This window comes from Balaenoptera musculus, chromosome 14 (genome assembly GCF_009873245.2).
Source record: "Balaenoptera musculus isolate JJ_BM4_2016_0621 chromosome 14, mBalMus1.pri.v3, whole genome shotgun sequence".
Classification (NCBI taxonomy): domain Eukaryota; kingdom Metazoa; phylum Chordata; class Mammalia; order Artiodactyla; family Balaenopteridae; genus Balaenoptera; species Balaenoptera musculus.
The window spans coordinates 17,014,557-17,041,055 of NC_045798.1; the positions used below are offsets into that span (position 1 = coordinate 17,014,557).

The 26,499-nt window shown below is 54.7% G+C and overlaps 2 protein-coding genes across 5 annotated transcripts; one reads left to right on the forward strand and one right to left on the reverse strand.

Moving 5' to 3' along the window:
- Nucleotides 1-529: 529 nt before the first annotated feature.
- Nucleotides 530-23,100, reverse strand: MSI1 (musashi RNA binding protein 1). Of its 4 annotated transcripts, none has more exons than XM_036823993.1 (15): nt 22,989-23,100; nt 22,779-22,819; nt 22,135-22,216; nt 21,952-22,036; nt 19,048-19,089; nt 17,480-17,572; nt 13,835-13,883; nt 12,589-12,671; nt 11,980-12,097; nt 9,312-9,392; nt 8,045-8,101; nt 5,178-5,246; nt 4,190-4,344; nt 3,674-3,737; nt 530-2,315 (listed from the first exon to the last, which is right to left on the reverse strand). In XM_036823993.1, exons 1-14 carry the CDS (start codon nt 23,045-23,047, stop codon nt 3,696-3,698), a joined length of 1,056 nt encoding a protein of 351 aa, XP_036679888.1. In that variant the 5' UTR covers nt 23,048-23,100; the 3' UTR covers nt 530-2,315; nt 3,674-3,695. The 4 variants fall into 4 exon arrangements, with proteins under 4 accessions (XP_036679888.1, XP_036679887.1, XP_036679890.1 ...); XM_036823992.1 differs by having other exon boundaries at nt 4,190-4,377; XM_036823995.1 differs by lacking the exon at nt 8,045-8,101.
- LOC118880348 (serine/arginine repetitive matrix protein 1-like) lies at nt 23,075-25,888 on the forward strand. The gene is made up of 3 exons (XM_036823996.1): nt 23,075-23,480; nt 23,877-24,088; nt 24,188-25,888. The coding sequence occupies exons 1-3, from the start codon at nt 23,119-23,121 to the stop codon at nt 24,193-24,195; spliced, it is 582 nt and encodes a 193-aa protein (XP_036679891.1). The 5' UTR covers nt 23,075-23,118; the 3' UTR covers nt 24,196-25,888.
- Nucleotides 25,889-26,499: the final 611 nt, after the last annotated feature.

Consider the following 26,499-nt stretch of genomic DNA (forward strand, 5'->3'; position numbering starts at 1 on the left):
GTTTATCCATTCATCCGTTGATGGATACTTGGATTGTTTCCACCTTTTGGCTATTGTGAATAATGCTGCTATGAACATTGGTGTACAAGTATCTGAGTCCCTGCTTTCAATTCCTTTGGGTGTATACCCAGGAGTGGAATTGCTGGATCGTAATTCAACGTTTAGCTTTTTGAAGAACCACCAAACTATCTTCCATAGTAGCTGTGCCATTTTACATTCCTACTAGCAAGGCACAGGGGTTCCGATTTCTCCACATCCTCACCAACATTTGTTATTTTCTGTTTTTTTGATGATGGCCATCCTAATGGGTGTGAAGTGGTATCTCATCAACACTAAGCTTTTGAGGCTGATCAAGAAGTTGGAGATGGGAGCTGGGTCGAGTGGAAAGTGAAGATTATTCCAGGAGGAAAATAGGAGAAGTTAAGGGAAAACAGGGTATCGTTGGGGTACCTAGACCTGAACGCACAGAGAGATGCACGACACTCACAAGCTCAGGCCCGTTTTCAAATAATTTATTAGGAATTTAAAACTGAAAATAAAACCTGGAAAAAGAAGTTACAGATGTGGAGAGAAGAGACACCGGAGGGTGGTAACTTGCTGGCTTCGAAACACCGTGTAACATCTTTTTAAAAAACTTCCCAAACAAATCAGAAAACGGAATTCCAGGGCCCTGAGCCCATGGATGGGCCCAGTGGGGTGGGGGAATCACAGGAAGGGGAGGAGAGGGAAGCTAAGTCTCTTATGACTCAGCTCAAACGTGTAGAAAATTAAAAATAAAAACCAATAAAATGCAGCTTCTCTTTTATTAGGAAACATTTAAAAAAACAAAGAAAAAAAAAACCAAAAAAACACAAACAGCCGCGCATCTCGGTAACAAAGATTATTGCTTTGTGTTCTCAGGGCTAATAGGTTAAGCACCTCACACAGACAATTAACTCTCCAAAGGGGGTTTTCACGGGCAGGGACTAAAATGGGGAAGGGAGCTTAGGACCCCAGCCTCAGACCTGGGGGAGAGGACACAGAGAGGGGGGACGACGGCGGCGGTGGGGGGGGGGGCTCAGCCCTGCCATGCCAGCCTGGTCACTCGCTGTTCATGAAGAGTCACGACCTGAGCCTCTTTTTCCTTTGAAGGGGGCTCGGGGGGCTTGGGGCAGCCAAGGGGCTCTGGCCACGGGACCATCCTGGTGGGGAACTTCAGTGAGAGAATTTGGGGGTTCCCTGAGAAGCCCTTTGCTTTCCCCTGGGGTCCGCCCCTTCCCGAAGTGCCCCCCCCCGCCCGATGCCCACTTACGGGGGGGCTCAGGGCAGAAACCATGAAGGCCCGACTAGGTAGGGGGCAGGGGGAGACCTTTGGAGAGTTAATTCCTTTCCAGCAGTGGCTCCAGGTGAGCCCTTCTCTTCCCTCGTTCCCACACTGGGTTTTCGGGGTGAGCGGGCCCAAGGCCTTGACCCCTAGGGCCTGAGAGAGCGGGCCTGACTCGGCCACAGTTGAGGCCTGCAAGCTTACAGTAACGGTGTCTGAGGAAGGTAGAGAAACACGGTGGAGGGGAGACCTTTGCCGGGTGGGGCGAGGCGATGCCCTCACCCCCAAGGGGTCTTAGAGAGGGGTGTGGGCTTCACCTCACAGTATTTACATATGATACAGGACGGGATGGTTCCAGGGGCTCGGCCTGGCCTACGCAGCCCTGTCCTCTCCAGGGCTGGAGGGAGCTGGCCAGGGGCCCGCACCCACATAGACATTTTGTTCTCAGCTGGTGGGGGGGGGCACCTGGCCCCTTGCCCCCTGCGGCCTGGGGCTTCACATTCACAAACCTAGAAATAGTTTTAAAAAACGGTTTCTTTAAAAAAAAAAAAAAAAAAAAGGAAAGAGAAAAAGAGGGAAAATCGGAATAAAAAACCAGGGTTGTGGCTGCGGCCTGTAACAGGCCCCCTCCGCCCTCACTCTAGCTATGCACAAATACAAAAGCCTTCTCGGGAGTCCTAGGGGGGCGCGGCAAGGAGAGCGGGGTGCAGACCCGACAGGGGAGGGGAGAACCAGGGTGGGTGGGGGGCAACTGGCTAATCCAAAATAAATAAAAGCGGGCAGGGCAGGACAGGGGAGGCTGGGGAAGAGGGGGAGGTTAGTAGGGGAGCCAGACGATGGATGTCCGGCGGGGGCGGGCAGCAGGGCAGGGGCCGGGGCCCGGGGCGGGGGAGGAGGGGGGCAGGCAGTCGCGTCCGAGTCGCTGCGGGGGAGGGGAAGGCGGCTGCGGCTGAGGTGTCCCCGCCCCCTTGCCGGCTCACTCGTGGTCCTCAGTCAGCTGCAGGCCGGGGCGCTGGAACACAGCGGCAGGTTATGGACGCGCTGCCCCCGCGCCTCTCTGCGGCCCCCAGAACACAGGTGTCCTCCTGCAGGCCTCTTCCCCTAATCCCCTCCTAGGCAAGCTTTGTTCGTACACTTCGCATTTTCTGTTCCGTTTGGAACCCTCTTTCCCATAGATTTTTGAATGGCTGGATTTGTTCAAACCTTCTCAGAGATGCCCTCTGAACCCCTAAAGTAGGTAGACCCCTCACACACAGTTTGGAATGATCTCACTTGCTCACTTGATTTTTGTCTGTAGAGTGAGAGAGGGGCCTTGTTTGTCTTCTACATCCCCCTTTTCTGGAATAGTGCTCAATAAATAGTTGTTTGAATGAATGAATGAATGAACAAAGGAAATGTCACTGGGTCACATAGTGCCCCACCATACACAGCATGATGACTGTGTGTGCAGGGTCCTCCTGTCCCCTCACTCTCTGTATACGCATATACGTTGATAGTATCCTGTTTTACCAGTTGACTAATACTCCATTGTATGCATGCAGTTTGTTTAACTGCTTTCCTGTTGATGGGCATTTCAGTTATTTGTAGTTTTAAAAATAAATGCCTAGATGTGGAATTGTTGTGTTAAGGGCATGAATGTTTAGTCTGGATAAACCTGCCCTTTGGAAAACCTGAGCCAATTTGCAGATTGTCCTCCCCCCTCATCATTGCTGGGCATCATCAATCTTAAAAAATCTTCGGGGACTTCCCTGGTGGCGCAGTGGTTAAGAATCCGCCTGCCAAGGCAGGGGACAGGGGTTCGAGCCCTGGTCCGGGAAGATCCCACATGCCGCAGAGCAACTAAGCCCGTGCGTCACAACTACTTAGCCTGCGCTCTAGAACCCGCGAGCCACAACTACTGAGCCTGCGCTCTAGAGCCCGCGAGCCACAACTACTGAGCTCGCGTGCTGCAACTACTGAAGCCCGAGCTCCTAGAGCCTGTGCTCTGCAACAAGAGAAGCCACCCCAATGAGAAGCCCGCACACCCCAACGAAGAGCAGCCCCTGCTCGCTGCAACTAGAGAAAGCCCGCGCACAGCAACGAAGACCCAACGCGGCCAAAAATTAAAAAAAAAAAAGGGTGCTGAAAAAAAAAAAATCTTCGCCTGAGAGGCAGCATGTGCTGCCTTATTGTTGTTATCATTTACATTCTTTATGGAGCAGTCTGAGCCGCTTCTCCTGTTCTTTGACCACTGCTGGGATGAAGGTCTGTCTCCTCGCTGGGCTGTGGGTTCCGTGAAGGCAGGGACGGGGGCCGTGTCCCAGACTAGGCTGCCCAGTACTCGCCTTCCCAGTGCCACCCCCACCCCAAGGCCCCTGCCCGCCTCCTCACCTCCTGCCACCTGCCTCCTGCTTCAGTGGTACCCATTGGTGAAAGCTGTGGCAATCAAGGGGCCCTGGAAAGAAAAGAATTTGACTTCTAGATTCCTGGGGGCAGCAGAGAAAGCCCAGGGGCTCCTTCTGTCTCTCACAGGAGCCCCAGGTGAGGCACAGACCTTCTCTAGCCCTGCCCGTATCTCCCCCACTAAAAGATTCTCCAGGGTAGGGCCTGGGAATCTGCATTAACCAGTACCCTGGTTAAAAGTAGGGCACCCCTGAGCTAGAATCTAGCCTCCAGGCAGGCAGAGATGGTGAGTCTCATTTGCACAGTATCCCCAGAGCACATCTAATGCCTGGCATACAGAAGGAGATCATTAAATGTCCACTGAATGACTGAATGATAACCCTCACTGTTCCTTGGTTGGTGACACTCTCTCCATCCATCATCTCTTGCCTCCCTTCTGCCCCCACAGACAGACAAGGCCTCTCCCTCCTTCAACTTCAGGGTCCTCCAGGTCCGGCCACTCACCCCAAGACTGTGGCCGAAGCCAGTGCTGGGGGCGGGGCTGGCAGCGCTGATGTAACTGCTGACCCCCGAGTCCTGGTTGGCTGCCCCATAGAGCTCGGCCATGGGGCCCGGGCTGGTGGTCCCCAGGAAGCCCCCTGTGCGGCTGGGAGTTGAACCTGGAGGGGGAGCCATCGTCCAGGGGTGAGAGCCTGGCAACCCAGAAAGAAGACGGTGATAGCCCCGGCGCCCGCTGTGACCCCCCAGCACCCCCTCCAATCTGTTCCACCCAGCCTGACCTTGGCCCCTCCCCCCTGCCTCACCCCCACAACCCAGAGGGGCATGTGGGATGCCGCCCGGAAATCCCCCAGAGTCCATCCACGACCCCCCCAAGCCCCAGCCCTGGCCCCCATCATCTCTTGTCTGACCGCTCAGCAGCCTCTTCACTGACCTCCCCTCCCCTCTGGAGCCCCTTCACACCTGTCCCCACCCTGCAGCTGCGTGCATTTTCTAAAATGGACATCACTCTGCTGCTTAAAATGTTCAGTGTCTCCCCAGGACCCGGTTCCTCCCACCTCCTCCCCACTCCCCACTCCTGCACTCCACCCATGCTAACTGGCCTCCAAGCCTTTGCACCTGCTCTTCCCTCTGTTAGGAATACTTTTCTTCCTGTTTGCCTTCAAATGGGAAGTTAAGAGGTGCAACCTCCTGGAAGCCTTCCCGAGAGGCCTGTGAGCTCCTCTGACAGCTGACATCCCCCAGCGGGCAGTGCCATCCTTCGGTGTGACTGCCTTTTTAATACCTGATGCCCCACCAGCCTGTAAGCTCTGGAGGGCAGAGACCACGTCGGTCTCCTTCCTGGCCGGCCTGCCAGGTGCTCAGTTCATATTCGCTGAGTGAATGAATAAGTGAGTCCCTCTGAAAAGGGGTGGCAGTGGCCGCCTCCCCTCCCCTCTAGAATTCTCTGCCTCCTGTCCCCCTCCCTCGCTTCCTGCACCCCAGAAGGCCTCACCTGTCCCTCGAACCACAGCCGCTGCTGCCGCTGCCGCTGCCATGGGTCCGTAAGCGGTGAGAGGAATGGCTGGAAGGAAAGGTATGGGCGCTTCAGCGTGGTGGCTGAGGGGCAGAGGGGGATGAGGGCAGAGCCTCTCCAGCCTTACCCCACCTCAGAGGGGTCAGTGCAGCCCTGGGGTCAGGCAGAAAGACTCCCTTGGAGAAAGGGAGGCGAGAGGATGGCCTCCCAGGGATCCTCAGCTTCTCCCCTGGACTTGACGGACACACTTGAACAACCAGACCTCATAGCGGGTGCGGGTGGTGCACCCCCCACCGAGCTGCTCTGAGCGTCGCCTGCAGCTGCCCCCTTCTCCAGGGAGGGCCCTTGGCTGAACGGGGGCTACTTAGCCCAGGGGTACACAGAGATTATGTCCCTCTTCCCAACCCCAGTCAACTGGAGCCAGTGACTGACTGACACGGGTACCAAAAGCCAGGCTGTCGCCCCAAGGGACCGACCAGGAGGTGCATTAATCCCCCCCCCACCCCCCGGTGGGATCCGGCTGAAGCTAGACTCCAGTCCAGGCCACAAGCCCATTTCGCTCCTTCTGCTGCCTGGCCGGCTCCCTTCGCTCCCCTTCTCCCGTGAGCATGTCCTCGATACATCGTGTGCACGCAGTTCCCTGCTTCAGGGGCCCCTGACCACCACCCAGGCAGAAATGACCACTCCTTCCTCCAAGTCTCCTCATCCCCTTTTCTCTGACCCCCTCTTCAGACACAGGGATCTGGCTATTCCCTGGTTTGCTGTCTACCCCACCCACCCCACCTCCGCAGCGCCTAGTACCCTGCCTTGTATACAGTTGGTGTTTAATAAGTGTCAGCTGAAGGAACAGTACTAGGAGGGACCTCTGCTTAAATAATTGGTCGGGTGAGCCTGGAGCTCCCTCGGGCCTGGGGGTGAGCGCCCCCTGCCACTTGGCTCTGCCACTGCAGCCCTTGAGAGGCTACAATCCCAACCAGAGCCAGGGTCTGGGGAGTTTGCATGTGCCCTCTCCCATCCCAAGATGTGCCCCTGGGGGCTGTTTTGGTGACCCTGGCCCTGAACTGGACCTGACGCTAGGGACCCTGAAAAACAACCCTGAAAGTCCTTGGCTAGGCCATTGGGCCAGGGGATTAAAGTTTAGGATAGCATTCCTGCACCACTGGGAGACAACTTGCCTAAGGTCTTCATAGAGTTGGCACCTTCTCACTCAGACGTCACCTCCTCTGAGAAGCCTTCCCTGACCACCCCTGCTGAGGCAGCCCCTCACCCCTGTCACTAACACTTTAGCACATCTCCCTGTTTTATTTTCCTTGTGGAACTTCTCACCTTGAGAAAGTATCTGATACTTGTTTATTTACTTGTTTATTCATGTCTCCCTCCACTAGACTATCAGCTCCAGGAGGGCAGGGGTCTCGTCTGTCTCATTCCCTGCTGAATCCCCACTGCCTGGAACAGCATTTGGCCCAAAAAATATTGATTAAATGCACAAAGGAAACACCCTTGTCTCTTGAAGGCGAGGGAAAAGTCTGGACCCCAGACCTCCAAGAACTGCTTAGCCTTGAACCCACGTCCTCCCTGGCCAAAATGTCTGCAGAGGGGATATTTCTTCCCTCGGTTCTTTAAGGGCAGGGCTGGGCTCTGAGGTCTGGTCTGGGGCCCAGTTAGGCATTTCCTCAAAGCAAATCCAGCATGCTCTTATCACAGCAGTAAAGCATTACTCATTTGTATAATAAGTATTTCTCTCTCTCTCTAGAGCACAAGTTCTGCAGATCAGAGTTTGGGTGTCTGGTCCCTGCTTTGCCTCCAGGGCATGGCAGTGTCTCACACAGTAGGTCCTCAACACAAGAGTTCTGAAATGAGTAGGAAAGACCCCTTTTCGCTCCCCCACTCACTCTGCTCAGGGTAGAGCCTCTATCACCCCCACCACCAGGACTCCCTCCCCTTCCTTCACCCCAGGTTCCTCTTTCCCCTCCCCCATTTTGGGGCCCCCCTGAGCATCCCTTGGAAGGAAGGTCTCATCTAAAGCAGCATCCACGCTCACGTCCTCCACACACGGCTAGGTTCGGGGGGAGTCTGGGGATGGGGTGGGGGGAGAAGCAGGTTGAACAGAGAAACCCCTTGCAGCCCACCTCATCTGCACCCACACCGCCCCGCCCCTTGCCCTTGGCCTGGGCCTCAGCCCTGGCCCCAGCTCCAGAGCTGAGCTGACTGGCCCAAGTAAAAACTCCAGCTTGAGAAATGGCTCAGGATGGCCAAGCACATCACCTACTTGCCCAGAAGTTGCAAACGGGCTGGATTCGGCCCTCAAATATGTTGCATTTGGCCTGCAGTGGTTTAAAAATTTGAAATTGGTTGCCAACATTTGAAAATAACTGAAAAATTCATTTGAAAGTGAAAGCTGGGTTTTGGGCTTCTCTTGGAAAATAAGATCTGTAAGTTGTGGGTCTGCATCCCCTCCCGGCAGGGTTGGCTGGCACTGAGTGGAGCCGTGCCCACTGCCATGTCCTGACGTCCCCACCCGGCCCACCTTGCTCTGAGTTTGAGACCCTGGCTGGTTCACCACTGGCTCCCAGCGCCTACAAGGTGCTTGGCATACGGGAGGCGTTAGATAAATATTTGTCAAATGGATGAATGAGTGACTTCGCCTCCATCTGCTGGGCTTGGCCCTATGCCCCACCCTTAAGGGCCATGCAGCTACACAGACTGGCCAGTGCCCGAGTCTGCTGCATCCTCATAGACTGGAGGGCAGGAGAAAAGGGTCCCACTAGCTTTCCCTGGGAAGGTCCCTGGTTCATTCTCTTTCTCCCCATGTGGCCTGTGAGGTGTACGAAATCCGAGCGACTGACCTGTAAGCTCGGGGAGGACTGGGGCGCTCGGGAGAGGGGTCCGCTCTACACGGAATTCTAAAATGAAACGTAAAACAGCTTAGGAAGATGCAGGGAGGCCTCTTGGGCATGGCCCAGGGAGGACAAATGCACCCACAGGGACACTGGGTGGGGGGACAGGCCATGCACAGGACCCGAGAGCTGGGGATGGGGAGAGCACGGTCCCCAGCAGGCAAGGGTGGGGAAGGAGACACAGTCACAGAGAAGGGAGACAGACAGAGAAGGGAAGAGTGGGCAGAGTTGCCACCTATACCCTGGGCACCGGGCGATGCTGGAGCTTCTGTTCCCGCTGTTTTTCTTAAAAGTCTTGAAATAGCACTAAAATATCTCCCAGAATCCATCTTTCCTCCTATTTTCTTTGGGGGGCGGGGCGGAGCTGGGGCTGATGGGAAGCGATGACCCTAGAGCAGCTCTGCCACTTTCTAGCTGAGTCATCTTTGCAGTCACTTTTCCCTTCTGAGCCCATTTCCTCACCTAGAAGATGGGGCTCACCATGCCTTCCCCCAGAGATTACTGTCAGGACTAGACAACAACATGTGTATAGAGAATTCCAAGCTGGACTGCCCAAGGTGCAAGTGCTTAGGGGACCTCTAGAAAAATAAGACCAGAAAACAAACAAACAAAAACCTTGCAAAAATATGAAATTTGATATTAAAAAAAACATTGAATAGTCATCAGGGGAAAGCTCAGAACTTTGTTGGGCTTCTCGCCACTTATGAGAAGGCCTAGTGTTGTTTTTATTTTGAATTACAAATGAGGGTGGTGATCATCTTGCTTTTAAATTGTTTTTCAGCGTTCAGGGTCTCCAAAGGTCTTGTCTGCCTTGAAAGGGGCTCAGAGTAGCACATGGTCATTATCGGTGAGTCCGTAAGGACACAACCAATGTTGGCCCTCAGGGAGGTTGCCCCCACAAGCCCAATGCCCTTTTGGTGGAAGTGGCAACCCCGGAGGCGGGTAGGGAGGAGAGAAAGGCAAGAGGCGGGCAGAGATCAGCCTGGGAGGGAGGGGTGCCGTGCAGGGCCACACGGGGAGCGCCCCCCAGCTTCTGGGGAGGGGAGGGGGGGATGGGTGGGGAGAGGCGCTCCTTCCTCAGACATGCCCTTCCTTCCAAGCCTCCAGCAGGCAGACCTCCCCCATGCCATGCACCCCCAGACACCGCCCGTGAGGAGTCAGATTGCCCGGGAACCAGGGACATGCTGGCAGCAGAGGGACACTGGGCAGAACTTACCGGGGAACTGGTAGGTGTAGCCAGGGGCGAGGCCTGTATAACTCCGGCTGGCGTAGGTCGTGGCTTGGAAACCCGGGTAACCTGATAGGGCAAGGGGACCAGTGTCAGATGCCTTACCTACAGCTCAGCGGGGAAGGATGTGAGCCTCTCATTTCCCTCCCCACCTTGTATCATGAATAATAATCAGTCATATTTACCATATACCTTCTGCATGCCAAGCCCTGTGCAAAGCCTGTTGCACACTTTACTCTCTCCTTAAACCTCATAAGAATCCCAAGAGGTACTATTAGGAGCCCCATTTTACAGATAGAGAAACTAAGGCTCAGAGAGGTGACACTTATTAGCTGAGAATAATCCAAACTCTTATCAAGGCCCTTCATGCTCTGGCTCCTGCCTCCATCCTGTCCTCATATACACCCTGCCCCTCTCTCACTTTGCTCCAGCCACATTGGCCTCCCTGCTGTTTCTCAAATTCACAAAGCTCTTTCCCACCCCGGGGCCTTTGCACATGATGATTCCTCTGCCTGGAACACTCTTCCCCGGGTTTTCACATAACTATGTCCTTCTCATTGTGCAAGACGCAGCTCAAATGTCACCTCCTCAGAGAGGTCATCACACAAGAGACCTCCCTTTCATCAGTTACAGTATTCATCATGTCACCCTCCCTGGTTTTTCCCTTTCAATATTTATCATGTCACTCTGGTTTTTCCCTTTCATAGCACTGATGACCAGTATCTGAACTTATCCCAGGATTTCTTTAAGTGCTGATTTTCTGTCTTCCCCATCTTTTATTTCTGTCTCTCCAAAACACCAACACGGTACCTGCTACTTAGTATACATATATTATAATAGATATTTGCAGCTTTGAAAGAAAGATCACCTAGTGAGTAATAATGGTGTAATTGGGATTCAAATTCAGATCTGACTGGCTCCAAGTCTCTTAACCACAATTCTCACTACTAGTTAGAGGTTTTCTTTTCCGCCCCCCCCCCACTTTTTAAATGGGGTGAAACCAGCTAATGAATTGCTTTGAAAAGAAAATTTTCTCAATATTCCACAGGAGGCTAAAGAGACAGAACAACTAAATTCAATACTTTATTCTAGCCTGGAACTTCTTCTGGAGGACAAAATAGTTATAAAGAACATTATGGGATCAACTGATAAAAATCAGAAAATAGATAATAGATTAGATTAAAATATTGTATCAGTATAAATGTATGAATTGATAATTATAATGTGGTTTCATGAAAGAACATCCCTAATCTTGGGAAACACACAGTGAATTATCTAAGGGTAAAGGGCCATAATGCATGTAATTTACCCTCAAATGATTCAGGGAAAAATCACAAGTGTACTGTGTGTGTGTGTGTGTGTGTGTGTGTGTGTGTGTGTGTGTGTGTACACACATACACATACAGAGAAAATGATAAAAGCAAAATGGGTATGATATAAACGATAGGTGAATATGGTAAAGGGTATATGGATGGTCTTTGTACTACTTTATTTTTCCAACTCTTCTGAAAATTTGAAATTACTTCCAAATAAAAAGTTAAAACAAAAAACTTCAGGAGAAGACAATGCTCCACTTGGCGGGTACATTCCTCACCCCCTCTATCTGTGATCCCACTCCTGACCCTCTAGCCCATGCTATACCCCCTCCTCTGAGTCCCCAGAGCACCCCTCCCCCATCCCCAGCATAAAGACCCCCTTGTACTGTTCTCTTTCTGTGTATATACATCTGGTCTCTCCAGGGAGACTGTGACCTTCCTGGGGGCCCAGCTCAGACTTTTCACCCTCAGTCGTGGGTCCCAAGCACTGATGATTCGTGCTCAACTTGCAAGGCTCACGGTAACCTTGACCTTCTCCAGGGAGCCTCCCTGACCCCCAGGTGGATTTAAGTGCCTCCTTGGGCCTCCCACAGCCTCCAATCACTGTGGTGACACTGCCCATTCACTTCTGTCTCCCACTTGATGGGAACCCCCATGAAGGCAGGTCCTCTCTCTCAGAAGCTGCTCAATAAATATCAGTTGAATGAACAAGAAGAAGCAGCCTTCTTTCTACCTTCCCAGAGGCCTTTGTGTCTGTAAATGCTGTTCCATCTGCCTGACCACTTTTTCCCTCCCCTGCTCCCTGCCCTCCCGTAACTAGCTCCTACTCAACCCACAGACTCAGCTTAAATGTGACTTCTTTCTTAGCTTCTCCAAATCTTGGTCAACTTTGCTATGACCATGCTCCCTTGGCATCCTATAATTCTCATCCTAAAGCTATTTATTTATGTTCTTACTTATTTTTTTCCCCTGCCAGACCATAAAGCTCCAAGGAAAGTCACTGTTGTAATTCCTGGCATAGGGCCTGGCATTTATAGTTGCTCAATAACTGTTTACTGGACAGATGGGTGGACAAATAGAACGGACGGATGGACGGAAGGACCAATTAATGAGGAGCAGCTGGACCATTCTTTTGGTCACCACCAGAGGGCAGCACCCTACAACCAAATAGGCCTACCTTCATTAGGACGGGCAGACCTGAGATCCTCAGTCCACACTCCTACCCAACCACTCAGACAGGAGGGCAGACCACCGAGGAGATGCAACACCCATGCAGCCCCTGGTAGCCCTGGGAGCAGTTTCGGGCAGGAAGAAGCCGCAGATGCAGGCCTAGCACATACCCAGCATGCCGATGCCCAGCATGAAGGCGTCCATTCCATAGGGCATGACTCGAGACCTCCCCCGGGCCGAGCCAGTCGGTGACATCACCTCTTTTGGCTGAGCTTTCTTACATTCCACCTGCAATGAGACCTGGCAGTCATTCCCTCCTATAGACACAGGTCACCCTCCTATTCCCTGGCAGGCCTCTTTATTGTTAATTTCATGGTTACCATTTCTGGAGGGATCACAGAGTGCTAGAGATCAGCTTTGCAAGCAGTAGTTCATCGAATGCTTACACCAACCCTATGATGGAGGTACTGCTGCCACTCTCATTTTACAGATGAGGAAACTGAGGCTCAGAGAGGGGAAGTCATCTGCTCAATGACTAGACTAGTAAGCGGCCGAGTAAGGATTTCAACCCGGGTCCCTCTGAGCCCACCAGCCATGCTTTCTCACAGCTGTGGGCCACTGTCTTCCTGTCCAGATTTTCAGGGGGTGGGAGAATTGGCTCTGCCCCACTGACTGTGAGGCCCCTCTGCCTGCCTGCAGAACCCCCAAGCAGCCCCGGCTGGCTCAGCCTGAAGCCCTAGTCTCCCTCTGCACCTCCACCCCATCCAATCCCGGCTCACCATTTTGTTGTTGATTTCGTGGAAGTGGATTTCACACACTTTCTCCACAATGTCCTCGCTCTCAAACGTGACAAAGCCGAACCCTAGAGGGCAAAGGCAGGCTCAGAACCGGGCTCATGGTCAAAACCCAGCCCCAAGTCATACCAATAACACCACTCCCCCCCTCACAGGCAAGTGTCTAAGCGTAACAAGAAGCTTTGTTCCCAGCCTAGCAACCTCTCAACTACCCGATGAGACAGGGTTTCATCTCCCAAATCACGGATGTGAAAACCAAGGCTCAGAGAAATGACTTGCCCAAGACCACGTAGCAAGTTAGAAAGAGGCAGAGCTATGATGCAAACAACATTCAACATGCCTTTTCTCTTCCTCAGATGCTTTCCAAGGAGGGGAAAAGAGCACACACAAATACTTTTAAAAATGCACACGAACGTGTACAAATATATTTTTGTACACAGATACACAGATATATGGTACACCTAGGTACCCATATATCACAGAGACACTCCCCAGTGCTCACAAATGCATAAAGGCCCCTGTGTACATGTACAGTTACTCTGACACGCTAGATCTACAAAACTATTCAGACACAGACACCCTCACATGCACAGACAAAAAAACACACACACACACCAGCACATACCCCACTCCCCAAACAGGCTAAAAGGCCCAAAGCTCTGAAGGCACTGGAGAAACAACCCCGCCTCCTCCTGGGTGTGCCCCAGGGGCTGGAATGGGATTTCTCAGAAGGCAAGGCCCTTGGGAGAAAAACAACCAGGCAGTGTACACCCGGTGGCCCAGATGCTCACAGGTTCAGGGGCAAGGGTCCTGGGGGCTGGGCTCAGCCGAAGGGTGGGGCGAGGGGGCAGTGGCCGGAGCAGACTGCCTGGGGCTGTGGAGTCAGCCTGACCCGGGGGTGGCCCGGTCTAAGCTCTGGTTACCAGCGACAAGGTAAGCCCAGGCAGACACCGGCTGGGCAGACACTGGCTGGGGCGGGGGTGGAGGGCTCAGCTGCAAGGGGAGGAGAGGTCTGCTCCTCTGCTCCTCTCGGGTGTCTGCAATTCGGCAAGTTTCTAGCACAGGAAACGGCGGGACAAAAGCCTTCTGTAAGGCCAGGCCCCGGAGAGGATGCAGATCCTCGGGGATAGGATGTCAGGAGGCGAGATGAAAGGGCAGCTGTGACCTGTAGCCCCCTGGCTGACCACAGGCCCCCAGCCTGGCCTGGGAAGGGGGAGGGGGCCAAACTCACCTCGGTGCCGGTTGGTGGTTTTGTCAAACATCAGCATGGCATCGTCCACCTGAAACAGAGCTACCATGGATGACCCACAAGACACAGGGTCCTCCACCACAACCCAGGAGCAAGAGCTCCAACACCCGTTCCCCTCTTGCCCAGTCCAGGCTTTATCTTAAACCTGCTCCCTGGGTAGGGGACAACTTTCCATCTGCAACCCCAACTGGGTACCACAGCACTACCATTCAACCCCCAAAATCTCAACGGGCCAGCCTGAACATATTAAGCACCAAATATATGCTTGGCACTTTGCCCCACCATCCTCTCCTCCATATTCCTTGCATGGTAAGATCCTCATTTTGTAGATAAGGAAATGGGCTCAGAGACATGAAGTCACCTACACAAGGTCACCCAGCAAATCCCAGATCAAACCTGGGAGGAGGAGGTATAGAATGGGTGCTAGAGGGGAAAATATAGTAGTAAGATATGAGGTGGGGAAGTGAAAACCTCTTTCCTTTTTGCAAAAGGCCAGGAGGACAGCAGCTACTCCATCCAGACCCAACTCTCCTCTCATGGTACAGATCTTTTCCTCTAATTGAGGTTTCCTTTTGCTAGAGGCTGTAATTAAAGCAAGTAGAGTTCAGTGCCTGGGCTTCTTGCCTCCCACTGACTGGGGGAGGGGAAAGGGGTGGAGGAAGGAGGAGGGTCTACATTATCCCCCATCCCTTGGACTCCAGTCTTCTCTTCTTGCTACTCCCTCAAGGCATCCTCTTGGATACATGGACAGCCAAAGTCCTTTGCTTCCCTTCAGCAGTCCCAGCTTCCCTTTGCCTACATCTGCTGCTTCCCTCCTTGCCCTCTTAATTCTTCAGCCAGTGTCAGCTGTCTCATGGGGTTAAGCTAAGGTCTGATTCATCCTCGGTGGAAATCAAGGGCTGCCTCTGATACTGCCTCTCCCCCCTCCACATCCCACTCCAGCTGCTGACCCTCCCCCAAATGGTCAGACACCCAAGGGATAAAGGAAAACTTCCTGAGGCCTTGGGGCACAGCCTCTTCCCCACTCTCCTTTGCTCTCTTTCCAGGCCGTCATCTGCCTTGTTAAAGTGGAAAGGGCAGCCCCTGAACTGGGTGGTCCTCCAGTTCTTCTTAGGCACCAAGCGGCACTGGGCCCCTGACTTTCCCCTGGGAGAACCAGGACACACATACCCCCCACCCCACCTCCACTGAGCCAGGAGGCAGCTGGATCCCTGGAGAATCTCAGGGGGAAATTACATCTCCCTTCCCAAGAAGCCTCCTGCCCCAGGGCCCTGCAGCACAGTGCCACCCTAACTCCCATGCTATGGACCCATTCTGAGCCCACATCCCAAATTAGCTAGACCGTCCAAACTGGAAGGACAATGCATGTTTAGCACAGGGAAAAGAGAAACCCGGAAAGGAGGCTTGTGATAGAAGCACAAGCTTTGAGTAGGACAGGCTGGAATTGGAAAGTAAGCTTGGCAAGCAGCTTTATGTCTCTATGATTCAAGTTCTTCATCTGTAAAATGGGTATAAACAGTGTCTTATAGGGAGGAGTTAAATGAGATAGTGCATGTAACACTCTTAACTCATAGTAGCTGGGATACAGTAAGTGCTTAATGAATAACAGCCATTATTATTATTATTATTATTACTTTTATTATAGAGGGGCTTACCCACAGTCACATGGGGGAGGGTGGCAAAGCTAGAGACAGAACAGCTGGACACCACTGGCTTTGAAGGTTCCATGAAGACAGTGCCTGTGCCAGTTATGACCATGACCACCCTACTGAGCACCTGGACTTGTGCTACTGTGATTATTTTTTGAATGAATGAGTAGATGAACCAGCCACACCCTCCTCCCCCATCCTGCAGCTTTGAGCTCCTGCCGGACCCATAACTGATTCAGCCCAAATCCACAGCCCTTCCTCCACCCAACCTTCCCACTCTACCAGCCCTGGCCCCCCAGACCCTTCAACCTGGGCCTTGGCTGGACAGACCCAGACTGGGGCACCGGGGTTGAGGCCAGGGCACAGAGCAAGGAAAGTGGCTGGGGGTCCAGGGGACCCCCACCAGTGTCCCCCTCCTGGGGCCAGCTGAGGGGAGAGAGGCTCCCAGCCCAGTGTCCTTAATAGGCTTTGGTCTCCATGGGAACCCAGGGGCAGGGGGGCTCGGGCTGGGGGAGGGGAGGCGGCCGAGGCCTGCTGACCAGTGGGAGCCGCCAAGTTCGGCGGCCGCTAAGCCTGAGTGGCAGCCATGGCGGCTGACCATTGTTCCCCCCTCGGCGGCGGCCCCTCGATCCGGGCGGGAGGCCCCCCGCCGCGGGGCCCTTGGCATTCCCGGCTGTCCCCCTCGCTCCCTGGCAGCCTATTCTCCAGCTCCCCCTGGCCTCCCCGGGCCGGTTTCACATGCCAACGCCGATTTAGGCCCGAACAAAAGACGCGGCCGCTGACGGCTTCTCCTGGGGCCCGGTTGCCATGGCAACGCCGGCCCCGGGGGCAGGCGGCCTCCAATCACAGCTGCTGGATCAGATTAGTGCGAGCTCTAATGCTCGGCGCTCAGACACAAAGACACCCCACCGGAGCCGAGCGGGGCCTGCTGCTTCCCAGGAGCGCCCTTCCCTCTGGGGCCCAGGCGGCCGACCTGCCCTGGGTCCTGTGCCCGGGTCCCCGCTGAGGCGCCTGAGCCTAGGCCTCTGGCCCTCGCATCGCCAGCATCCGCTGGCCAGGGGACCTCCCACCCTCTCCCCCTCTACCCTAGAGACGGAGGGGTGGGGCTGGAAACCCACCCAGTCCCCAGCTCACATCCCATTCCCAAGCCACGTTCTCCTGTGCCCTTTGCCTAACAGGGAACTGAAAGAGCCTTGACGGGAAAGTGGGATCCAGCCTGCAGCCTGTCTCACGTTAGAAAAGACCAGGGACCCCAGCACTAAGCACAGCAGCCCTACTTCAGCCCCAGACTTAAAACTTGGTCCCCTCCTAGCCATCTCTCCATGGGACCTTGATGTTCACATTGCTCCCCTTTCTGGGGACATCCTATTGTCTGATGTCACCACATCTGCTTCTGCATGGACTAAATGGCCCAGAAATGTAAGCTCCATGCACCTCAGAGCTAAGAAGCAGTCCTCCGGGACTGATCAGGAATTTGGGGTGGTCTCTTCAGCCCCTCCCCAATAGCTAAGAGATCGGCACCCTCCCCCTCAGCTCCCACCTGTGCAAGGAGGGTCCTGAGTACAACTGGGAGTCATATTTATTGCTTCCTTATCATCCTCACCAGGAAGGAGTGGGGGAAGGTACAACCGCCCGTGGACTGGACAGGTGCAAACTCCCAGGAGGCCAAGGGGTGACTGGATTGAACTGGCTTCGGGAGCACAGCCTCCCTCAGGAGAATGAAGATAAGCAGGAGAAGGGCAACAACAGGGACAGCTACTGTGTGGCTTCTCTCCCTGGGGACGTGTCCAGAGTCCGAAGCCCACAGATAGGCCAGGAGCCTGAACGGTGGGTTGGCCCAGTCTCACCCACAAAAGGACCCAGCCCCCTTTTCAACTCTTGCAGGAATTGGAATGACCTGGCTGGACTCCACTTGCTACTGACCAAAATTCTACAGGCCTTTCATACCCCCCAGCCAGCACCCCCAGTTTTGACCCACCTTCCCGAACTGCTCAAAATACTGCTTCACGTCTTCCACTGTGGTGTTTACTGATAGCCCCCCAACAAAGATCTTCTTCGTTCGAGTCACCATCTGTTAGGGGAGGGAATGAGAAAGTGGGCATCTGAGTCCTGTGGCCTACCGCCACCAGCAGGGGCTCCAGCCCTCCTGCCAGGGCGCCAGCTGACAAGCTCTCTGTGGCCCCAGCTACTCGGAAGCTCCCCCTCCCCGCGAGCTCCCCCTTGGACCCCTGCCTCTAGGCCTGTAACGGGCAGCTGTGTACCCCACACCCTGGCTGGCTCGCTTCCTGGGGTCTGTGTAAGGAAGGGGGTGGCTTAGAGACCCAGACCTACAGCCTACCTCAAAGACCCCACCAGCCCCTCCTGGGAGAGGCCAAGGCCCATCCCAGGGCCCCCCTGAACTCAACACCGACATTTTCTTCATCAACCTCCTCCCAACCCAACCTCTGGCTGCCCCGTGGCCCCAGCCCTGTTTTAGGAAGAACACATGGTCCTAATTACCCCAGGAGCGCATGGCTAATCCATGGCAATTCCCAGCCCCATCCTAACACTAAAGCACCTTCTGTCACCAAACTGCTTAATGGAATTAACCCAATTCCGACCATGTGCTCCCTGGTGCGGCTTCCTTCAAATACCTGCTTCATAATTGCTTTCAGGCCCTCTGCTGGACTCTTCCAGTGATGCCCTTTTCCTGTCTCCTAAAACCTGCCTCTCTCCCTTTGCTGTGGCAGGAGCTGGGCGCCATGACTCAAAATCTTAAAGCATCCTAGTTCCCACCGACCCCTTGCAAAGGGGGAATTGAGATCTTCTGGAGAGGGACCTAGTCCCAGGACACATGATAAATCAGCAGTCTCAGGGCTCTTGATCTCTGTACTGTAGTCAGCCTTCCGCCTGTCTCCTGTTTTCGACTGCTTAAAAATTAAGATGTGGCTAGTTGCCCTGGGCCCTGGAATAGGCCCCTGTCCTGCACCAAAAGTTTTGAGTTCTGTATAGCTCAACTGCTCAGAAATCTGTTTTCCATACACCCAGAAAAACTCGCCACAGCACCAGGGAAAAAGAATACTTGGGAGGGCAGCCACAGTCACCCAACTTGAAAGATAACAGGTGACAGACATCATGGTCCCTTCCCACTCTGCAAGCCCAACACACCTCACCCCAGAGGCGGGGGGTGGTAATTGGGGGGGTCAGAGGTAGCTCCCTGGCCTGACTTTAGCTCAGCCTCAGAGGGTAAGTCTGGGCTGTGTTTGACCTCCCAGAGGTGCTGGGCACAGAGGCTGTGATCTCCAGAGTCAGAATTAGACCCAGGGTCCAAAGTGTACTGGCTTCAAATACAGGGCAATGAATCACCTGAGGGGTTCCTCCTTCTCTCAACAGATGGAAAAATGCATGGTGTCTGCAATTCACAGAACAAGGACGTGAAGGATCGTCCCTCCTCCCATCCCAGTCCATGCCATTAACACTCCAACCAGAAGCCTCTTCCATAGAAGGGAATGCTGGGAAAATCACTGCCGGTTGTACACAGCTGCTCCCAGACACACACATACCTACCTTAGGCTGTGCTCGCCGAGGAAAGGCCACCTTGGGATCAATCTGAAAGGGAAGAAAGAGGTAGAGGGGCGTTGGTTATCACACTCAGCCTGAAGATCTGAGGACCTCTCTCATCCCAGGACACAGAGGTGACAGAAACCACCACAGCCTCTGGCAGGAAAATGTAACAGTTAAGCATTTAGGCCCTAGAGCCAGGCTGTTGGGTTCGAATCCCACTTACACTGCTTCCCAGCTGTGAGAGCTTGCACAAATTACTTAACCTCTCTGAGCCTCAGGTTTGAGCTCACCAGCAAAATGGACCAATACTAACATCCACCTCAAAGGGCTGTCTGCAGATTATTTGAGGTAATGCTTACAAAGCACTTGTTGTCTAGCCCTCAGCAAGAACCAGAAAAAAGTAAACAAAGTGTTATTCCTTCCAGCACCAGGTATATCGAGGGCCTCCCTGCCTGACAGATACCTGTCCAGGTGAAGTATGCGATCCAGACTTCGGAAGCCTTGTGAATGGAAACACTCTTTGCCTGAAAAAGGCTTCAAGATAACAGTTCATAAACCACCAAGGGTAGACTCAATTCTGTTTTCCCAATACCATCGACATCTAACAGCCCTTCTTGAGGCTGCAAACAAACAGTTCCCTGATAATACAGCTCGGCTTGGGGTGAAGCAGAGCGCAGGTTTGGTGACACGCAAGAACACGGGATTTGAACTCAGAAACTTTGGGCCCCTGGCCAAGCCTGTGATCTTGGTAACTTGCCTGATCCCTCTGAGCCTCAGTTCCCCCATCTGCAAAGTGGGGACAATAGCACCCACTTTTCCCAGAGGGAGCTGCAGGGAATCAAATGAGATAATGCAGGTGAAAGCATTCCTTTGTGAACTGCCCTTCATTGCACAAACAAAGGTGCTATTACCAGCAGGCCACCTTTGCCCTTGGCTGTGAACAACCAAAGGGGAAAAGCAAGATGCACCTGGGTACTCCTGGGTACTATATTCGTACTGACAAACAGCAAAAGCCAGAGCACAAGACACTGTGATCAATGCACGATCTATGAGGCCCGGTCATTTCAGAGCTTCTTGCCACTCACATGGGTGGAAACCACTCAGAAGTTCACCAGCCAATCGCAGGGAAGATCTATCTTTCCCCAGAGTTCCTTCCGTTCAAAACTCAGCCTAGTTCTAGGCAACGGGCTCTGGTCCCTCACTGCCCAAATGGCACAAACCAGGGCCAGCCTCCCTGGAATCTACCCACAGAGAAGGAACCTCCAAAATCCACACTGGGCAATGCCTCCTCTCTCCCCAAATGCCAAGGGGCTCCAGGGATAATCACAGCTGCCCATTCTCCTGTCCGAAGGTATGATTTCGTACCTCGATGGACATGTTCGTCCTTCTATTTCTCCTGGAGGCTGCCAGAGCACACCTCAGACAGTCCCCATGTGCAGACACTGATGGGGAGATGGTACCCAAGCTATGTCCTGCAGAGCCACGCACACCCAATCCCTGACACACCCTACCTCCACTCTGACTCACAGCTGGCAACATAAAACCCAACAAGTAAATAAAAGGTGAAAGTCAGAACCCAAAATAGACTCCCCACAATAAACCTCCCTTCCCAGGCTGGAGAATGCCAAACACAAAGCCCTTGCCCTTTTCAAGTCCCAAATCTCAGAAGGATGCCCGTCTCATCCTCCTTCCTCACCTCTCTCTTCCCCTTATCCATCTTCCATGCCCCCGCCCTCAGCTCCAGCCCCAGCCCCAAAATCTCTGCTTCCTGAGCGCTGCAGAAGCCATCAGTGCATTCTGAGGACAGGGGATGGTAGGAGAACAGGCAGCTTGATGGCAGATAATCACCAAAAACAATAGGCCACTGTCTCTCCATTCCCAGCTTGGGTCACTCAGTCTGCGCCAAGAAGATCCTTTCAGAGCCGGCAAAGTTGAGGCCTGGCCTCATTTGCTCATTACTGCGAGCAGGAGTGGGAGCCACTGGGCAGAGATAACAGGAGCTGGGGACAGGAGGTAATTTAACAAATTCTTGGGCACAACCAGCTATTGTTGCAGGTAAACAGGAGCCAATGACTGACCCAAGCAGGGAGGCCCAGGGCTGGAGGAGAGTGGGGGAGTGTGGTGAGAGATCGCACTGTCCCGGCCCCCTGGCAGACAGTCACCCCATCACAGAGGAACCCCTCCTCTGCTTTCTCCTCTTCCCTCTCCTCTTGAGCTGGGGCCTGTGCCAGCGCCCCCTGCAGGGCCCAAGACACTGGGGGAGCAGTGAGACAGCAGCAAAATGTTCCCGGAGTTTGAATGCCCAGCAAGCAGCTTCTCCTCAGATCTAGCTGGAAAGGGTTGTCTCCAGGCAAGCTAGCTCCCTTCTCATAAATCCCTTCATGGGCAAAGCAGGTTCACGTCTTCCACACAAAGCAAGGAGCTCATTGACCAAAAGTCAGGGGAGGAGGGAGGGAAGGAAGAAGGGAGGGGGATTCAATGATGCTTTGCCATTGGTCTGTAATGGGGTGGGGGGAGCCAAATACTAGTTAGAGTTCGGAGAAGCCACGGGTGGGTCACTGCAGCCCTGACTCACCCAATTTGGGCTAGGGGAGGGACCTAGCCCCACCCCAAGCTCCTCTCTGAGGCATCAAGATTAGTATGTACAGGGAGGGGATGGTAGCTGCGTCTTCCCTCACCGGTACTGGAGGGGTTGGGGGGATGCAACATCTAGCTGGCCTGGGATTTTCCTGCTCCGTCTCCCCTCAACTCTAGTGACAAAGTTTCAGTGTGTGGCAGCCCTTCTACTCAGAAAACTCCCTCCTTCCTTCAGGACCCCATCCAACTGTCCCCTGGGGAGAGGCCTGACCCTCTCCTCCAGCGACCTCCCTCTCCCCAAGGACCCCCGAAGCCCCGAGGGCCACTCACTGTTTTGGAGTCGAGCTCGTGCCGCGATTGCGCCAGTACTTTATCCACCCCGGCCTGGTCCATGAAAGTGACGAAGCCGAAACCCCTGCGCACGGTAGTGAGGGAGAGGCAGATGGTTACAAGGCAGTGAGTGGCGGCGGAGGGGGGCGAGCCGGGAGCAGGAGGAGGGGGTGAGGGGCTCACCTGGATCTTTTGGTCAGGGGGTCCCGCATCACCAGACACTCCTTCACCTCCCCGAACTGGCCGAAGTATTCGCGCAGCCCTTCTGTAACCACACACCCGCCTTCGGACCAGCCCGCGCCCCGCGCCCTTCCCCCCTTCCCGCGTCCTTTGCCCCCAGTGACCCCGGCTCGGCCCGGCCGCCCCCGCGCCAAGCAGGCTGCACGCTCTCCACCGCTTCCCCCACCGCCGGTCCTCACCCGGCTCCCGTGGAGCCTCCTGGCGCCCACTGGGGGCCCCAGGAAGCCGAGGGCCGAGCTGGGCTGGAGGGGGGACGGCTCCGGCCGGGTTCCCGCCGCTCCGGGAGCCGCCTCACAAAAGTTTGAGCCGCAGGTGCGAGCGGAGTTGGCGCTGCCGCCGGCGGGTCCCGGGGGCTCAGCCCACCCCCCGATGCCCCCTGAACCCCTCATCTCCTCCCCTCCACCCGCTGGGCCGTGCGCGCTAGCCGATCGCTCTGCGCTCTCGGGGTCCCCGGGCGGGGCGCGAAACAGGGCGCGGAGGCGCCCGGGGTCAGCGGGGCGCAGGGCCGGGCTGGGGTGTCCGGTTCCGGGGCGCCGGGGGGTCCCGGGTGCCCAGCCGGGCCGGCGGGCGCTCCCGGGCTCGCTCACCCTGCGTAGTCTGCCAACTGAGTCCCCCGATGAACATCTTGCTGCGGGAGGAGGAGAGACACAAAGGGCCCGCGTGAGCGCCGGGCGCCCGGGCGCAGGGGGCGCGGGCCCGGGCCCCGGGGAGGCCCGGCCCGACCCGGATCGGCCATGTTGGCGGGGCCGGGGCGGGCGCGGGCCAGTAAGGCCGGGCCGGGCCGGGCCGGGCCGTACCAGGGGTCGTGCGGCGAGTCCGGGGAGGCGAGGCCGGGCTGGGGCGCGTCAGTCTCCATCGGGAGCCGCGGGCGGCGCGGGCAGCGGAGCGGCGGCGGCGGCGGCGGCGGCAGCGCTCGGCGCGGGGCAGATGAGGAGCGCGGCGAAGGGGGCCGGACGGACAGGCCATGCTGCCCCCTCCCCCGACCCCGCTCGGGCGGGCGGGCGGGGACGGCCGAGGGGAGGGCCCGCCGGGGGCCGACCTGCCGGCTCCTCCCCCCGCCGCCCTGCGAGCATAAATCCCAGCGCTCGCCGGTTCGACCGGGCGCCCGCGGAGGCGGCGGCGCCGGGACCCCGCTCCCGCCGGGCTCCCGGGTCCCCGAGGGCGAGAGAGACCCCGAATCCCGAGGCGGGCCGGGACCTGGGCGCGGCCGCACCCCCCATCCACCCCGGCACGGGGGCCGGGCCGCGGGAACGCCCTCTCGGAATGAAGCGCTTCCCGGTGCCTTCAAGGTAGCTCGGTTCCGGATCTGGGGCCCCCCAGTCCTCCTTCTCAGGTCCCCGCTATCCAGAATCTAAGAGGTCTCCAATCTCCCTGGGTCGGGAGGGAGATAGAACCCCAATCCCCTCACGTTCCAACTGGTGAGGATCCCTCCATTCCCCCAGTCCGAGCAAGAATCACCCTCCGAGCCCCCAGTTTTCGCCGAACCTAATTTAGAGTCCCCCCCTCAGCGGCCCTCAGTCCGCTCCCAGTGTCCATATCCCCCATATCCAATTCGGGGGACCCTCTCGGTGCCTCGCGTCCCGAGCGGAGAGCCTTCATTCAGCACCGCGGTAGAAATCGTGTCCGTTCCCCTCAACCCTTTCTGAGAATCCCTCTCAGGTCCCCCAAATCCTTTCCGTCCTCAGCCGTGGACTCTATAGTCTGTTGAGAAACCCCCTGCCCCGAGCCCGGGTTCTTGGTTTGCCGCTGCCCGCAACCCCCTCCAGTGTGAGGAGTCGCCACCGTTTCCCTCACTCCCCGGCTCCCTCGTGTCAGCCCTACTCGGACTTCCGTCTGGATTCGGGAAAGCAGGTTCCAGAGGCTCACCGCCCAACTCCCCACCGAGGCTGGGGGAAAGGTCAGCGCCTCCAGAGCCTCCCGTTTCCAGGTTAGGAGCCCGATGGCTCAGCTGTGCACCTTCCCCTCTGAATGACCCCCCCCCCTCTTTTTTTTGCAGAGTTCTAAGCCCCACTCCATCGGATTGGAAGAACCTAGGCTGCCTACCCACTGCGTCTGGAGTTACTTCTCTCCGTCCGTCTCAATTTAGAGTACTCCCATGGAGGCAAACGCCTTCCCGTCTTCCTTCTCCCCACACCCCCATCTTCTGGGTCTCTGAGATCCTCCAGTGCTTTCACCCCAGGCTCCTGGGGGCCATCTCATCCACCCCTTAAACTCCCTCCTCTAGCCTGGGAACCCCGAGGAAGTCCATCCTGGATCACCTCCGGACCCAGGCCACTCTCCCTATCCACCACCTCTCCAAATCCATATCCTCTCCTCAATTCCTTGGCTGAAACCAGCCAAGAAAGGGTCAAAGTCAGAGGCTAAGGCAGCCACTCCTCCCCAAATCCCCAACACTGCTGGGGGTCTCAGTGCCACACAAACCCCTCCCTCCCAACTCACCTCCCACTCCTTCCCCCCCACTCTTCTATCGCTCTGTGTAACCCAGTGACAATCCCTGATGACAAGCCCCTTGCTCACCTTGACCTCCATCTTCAAGTTAGCCACCTTTTATTAACGTGTGCAGGAGCTCCGGGCAACGTAACCCTGACCTCTGGAAGGATGCCCATCCCCCTCCTCTCAGTATATTTTCCCTGCCCCCACCCCACCCCAGCCACCTCTAGTAGAAGAACAGGAGAAACTCAGGTTAATGGTTTCCTCAGGGACCTTCTGGGAACACTCAGCAGGTATATCCTGCCACTCTGTGTGCATAACACTAGAAACAAACTTGCTTTTTCCTGTTTTTATCATCTGACTGGTCTCACAATTTCTCAGAATCCCCTGGACTGGGGGTGGGGGGCACCCCACACAGGGTATTTCTCACCATCTTAATACAAACTGGGACATCAGGTGTGTCCTGGGAGAGACATGGATAAGGGTCAGCAAAGAGCACCTCCGGTGTTAGGGAACTGATCATTCCTGGGTCTAAATTTCAGGCTTCCTGCGTGTAAAATGGGGCCAGTGGGGAGGTGCGGGGAGGAGGGAGCCCCAAAGCGCCCATGAGCATCGATTTTGGTGCTGGTGCTCTTGGGAGGGTAGGAAACGGGTAAGGGTCATTGGTGCAGAGCCAGCCAAGCCCGGTGAGTTAGGAACCATTTATTAGCATCCTCATGCAGGACCTCAGAGGAGGAAGTTTCTACTTGTTGTCACTACCTGTCACGTGTGGGGTGAATTTACAGAAGTCCCCTCCCACTGCAGGTTCTCACTGCAGGTTCTCATCCCAGTCTCATTGCTTCCTTCCACTTTGTTCACAGTAGGGGTGAGGAGTCCTTCTAGAGGTAACCCTCACAGGACAATGCAGCTGTAAATGGATGATCCTCACAGTAAATTGAAGATCTCAGTGGTATTAAGAAAAAACGATCTTTAGAGCAACTGGCCCAAACCCCAGAATTAGGAGATTAGAGGATTCGGTTCCAGCTCTTTCTCTCTTGTATGACACACCCTGGAAATCACTGAGAGAATTAAAGCATAAATTGCTTTATACTTTAAAAAATCGTTTCGAGAAATACAGTGGGCAAATGACATTCCGCCCAAGCACCAAGATGCAACTTGGCACATTCATTCATTCCACAAATACTTATTGAACACTTTCTACCTACCAGACACTGTCTTAGGTGCTATATTCCTACCACCTACCTTGGAGAAACTTGCTTACTAGAGACATGAGTCAGATAATAAGTAAATAGATAAATAAATTAGTGATTTGTCAGTTACATGTTGGTAAGCACTGGGGAGAAGGAAGGGGGCTAGGGATGGTGGGAGGCATGGGGGAGAGGGTGATAAGCAATTTTAAATCAGGAAAGTTCTCACAGGGAGGGTGATGTTTCAGCGAAGAATTGAAGGAAATGAGGTCCATTAATCTGTTATCCAGAACTCTCATTTAAGCAGAATTTCTGCATCTCTTAAGTGCAATGATAATTGATATTCATAATTTGATTTCCCCTGCTCTAAAACAGTGGTTCCCAAACTTTAACATGCATTAAAAAAAATCACCCAGTGATTTTCAGTAGACGGGGGCTCTGAAAACTGCATTTTTAAACAAGCACCTCTATCCGATGATGCTGATAGCTGAGGTTTTCCTTGGACCACTCTTGAAGAAACACTGCTTTAAAATATACTAAAGAGTCTTCTCGAATGACAACAATAACAAAATTAAAGATTAAATTACGGCCTGTGTGGTTTTGGTGTTGAGAGTATTTCACTGTGTTCTCATTATTTGAAAATGCAATGCCCAAGCAAAACACTGGATTACCCAGAACATCCCATTTCTTG

Excerpts from the sequence above, each read along its gene's own strand:
- LOC118880348 (XM_036823996.1), top strand. The coding sequence starts at position 23,119 with ATGAGGAGCGCGGCGAAGGGGGCCGGACGGACAGGCCATGCTGCCCCC. Across the intron at positions 23,481-23,876 it reads CGCTTCCCGGTGCCTTCAAG|CCGTGGACTCTATAGTCTGT; the intron begins GTAGCTCGGTTC and ends TTCCGTCCTCAG.
- MSI1 (XM_036823992.1), bottom strand. The coding sequence starts at position 23,047 with ATGGAGACTGACGCGCCCCAGCCCGGCCTCGCCTCCCCGGACTCGCCG. Across the intron at positions 22,820-22,988 it reads GACTCGCCGCACGACCCCTG|CAAGATGTTCATCGGGGGAC; the intron begins GTACGGCCCGGC and ends CTCCTCCCGCAG. Across the intron at positions 22,217-22,778 it reads CAGTTGGCAGACTACGCAGG|AAGGGCTGCGCGAATACTTC; the intron begins GTGAGCGAGCCC and ends GTGTGGTTACAG.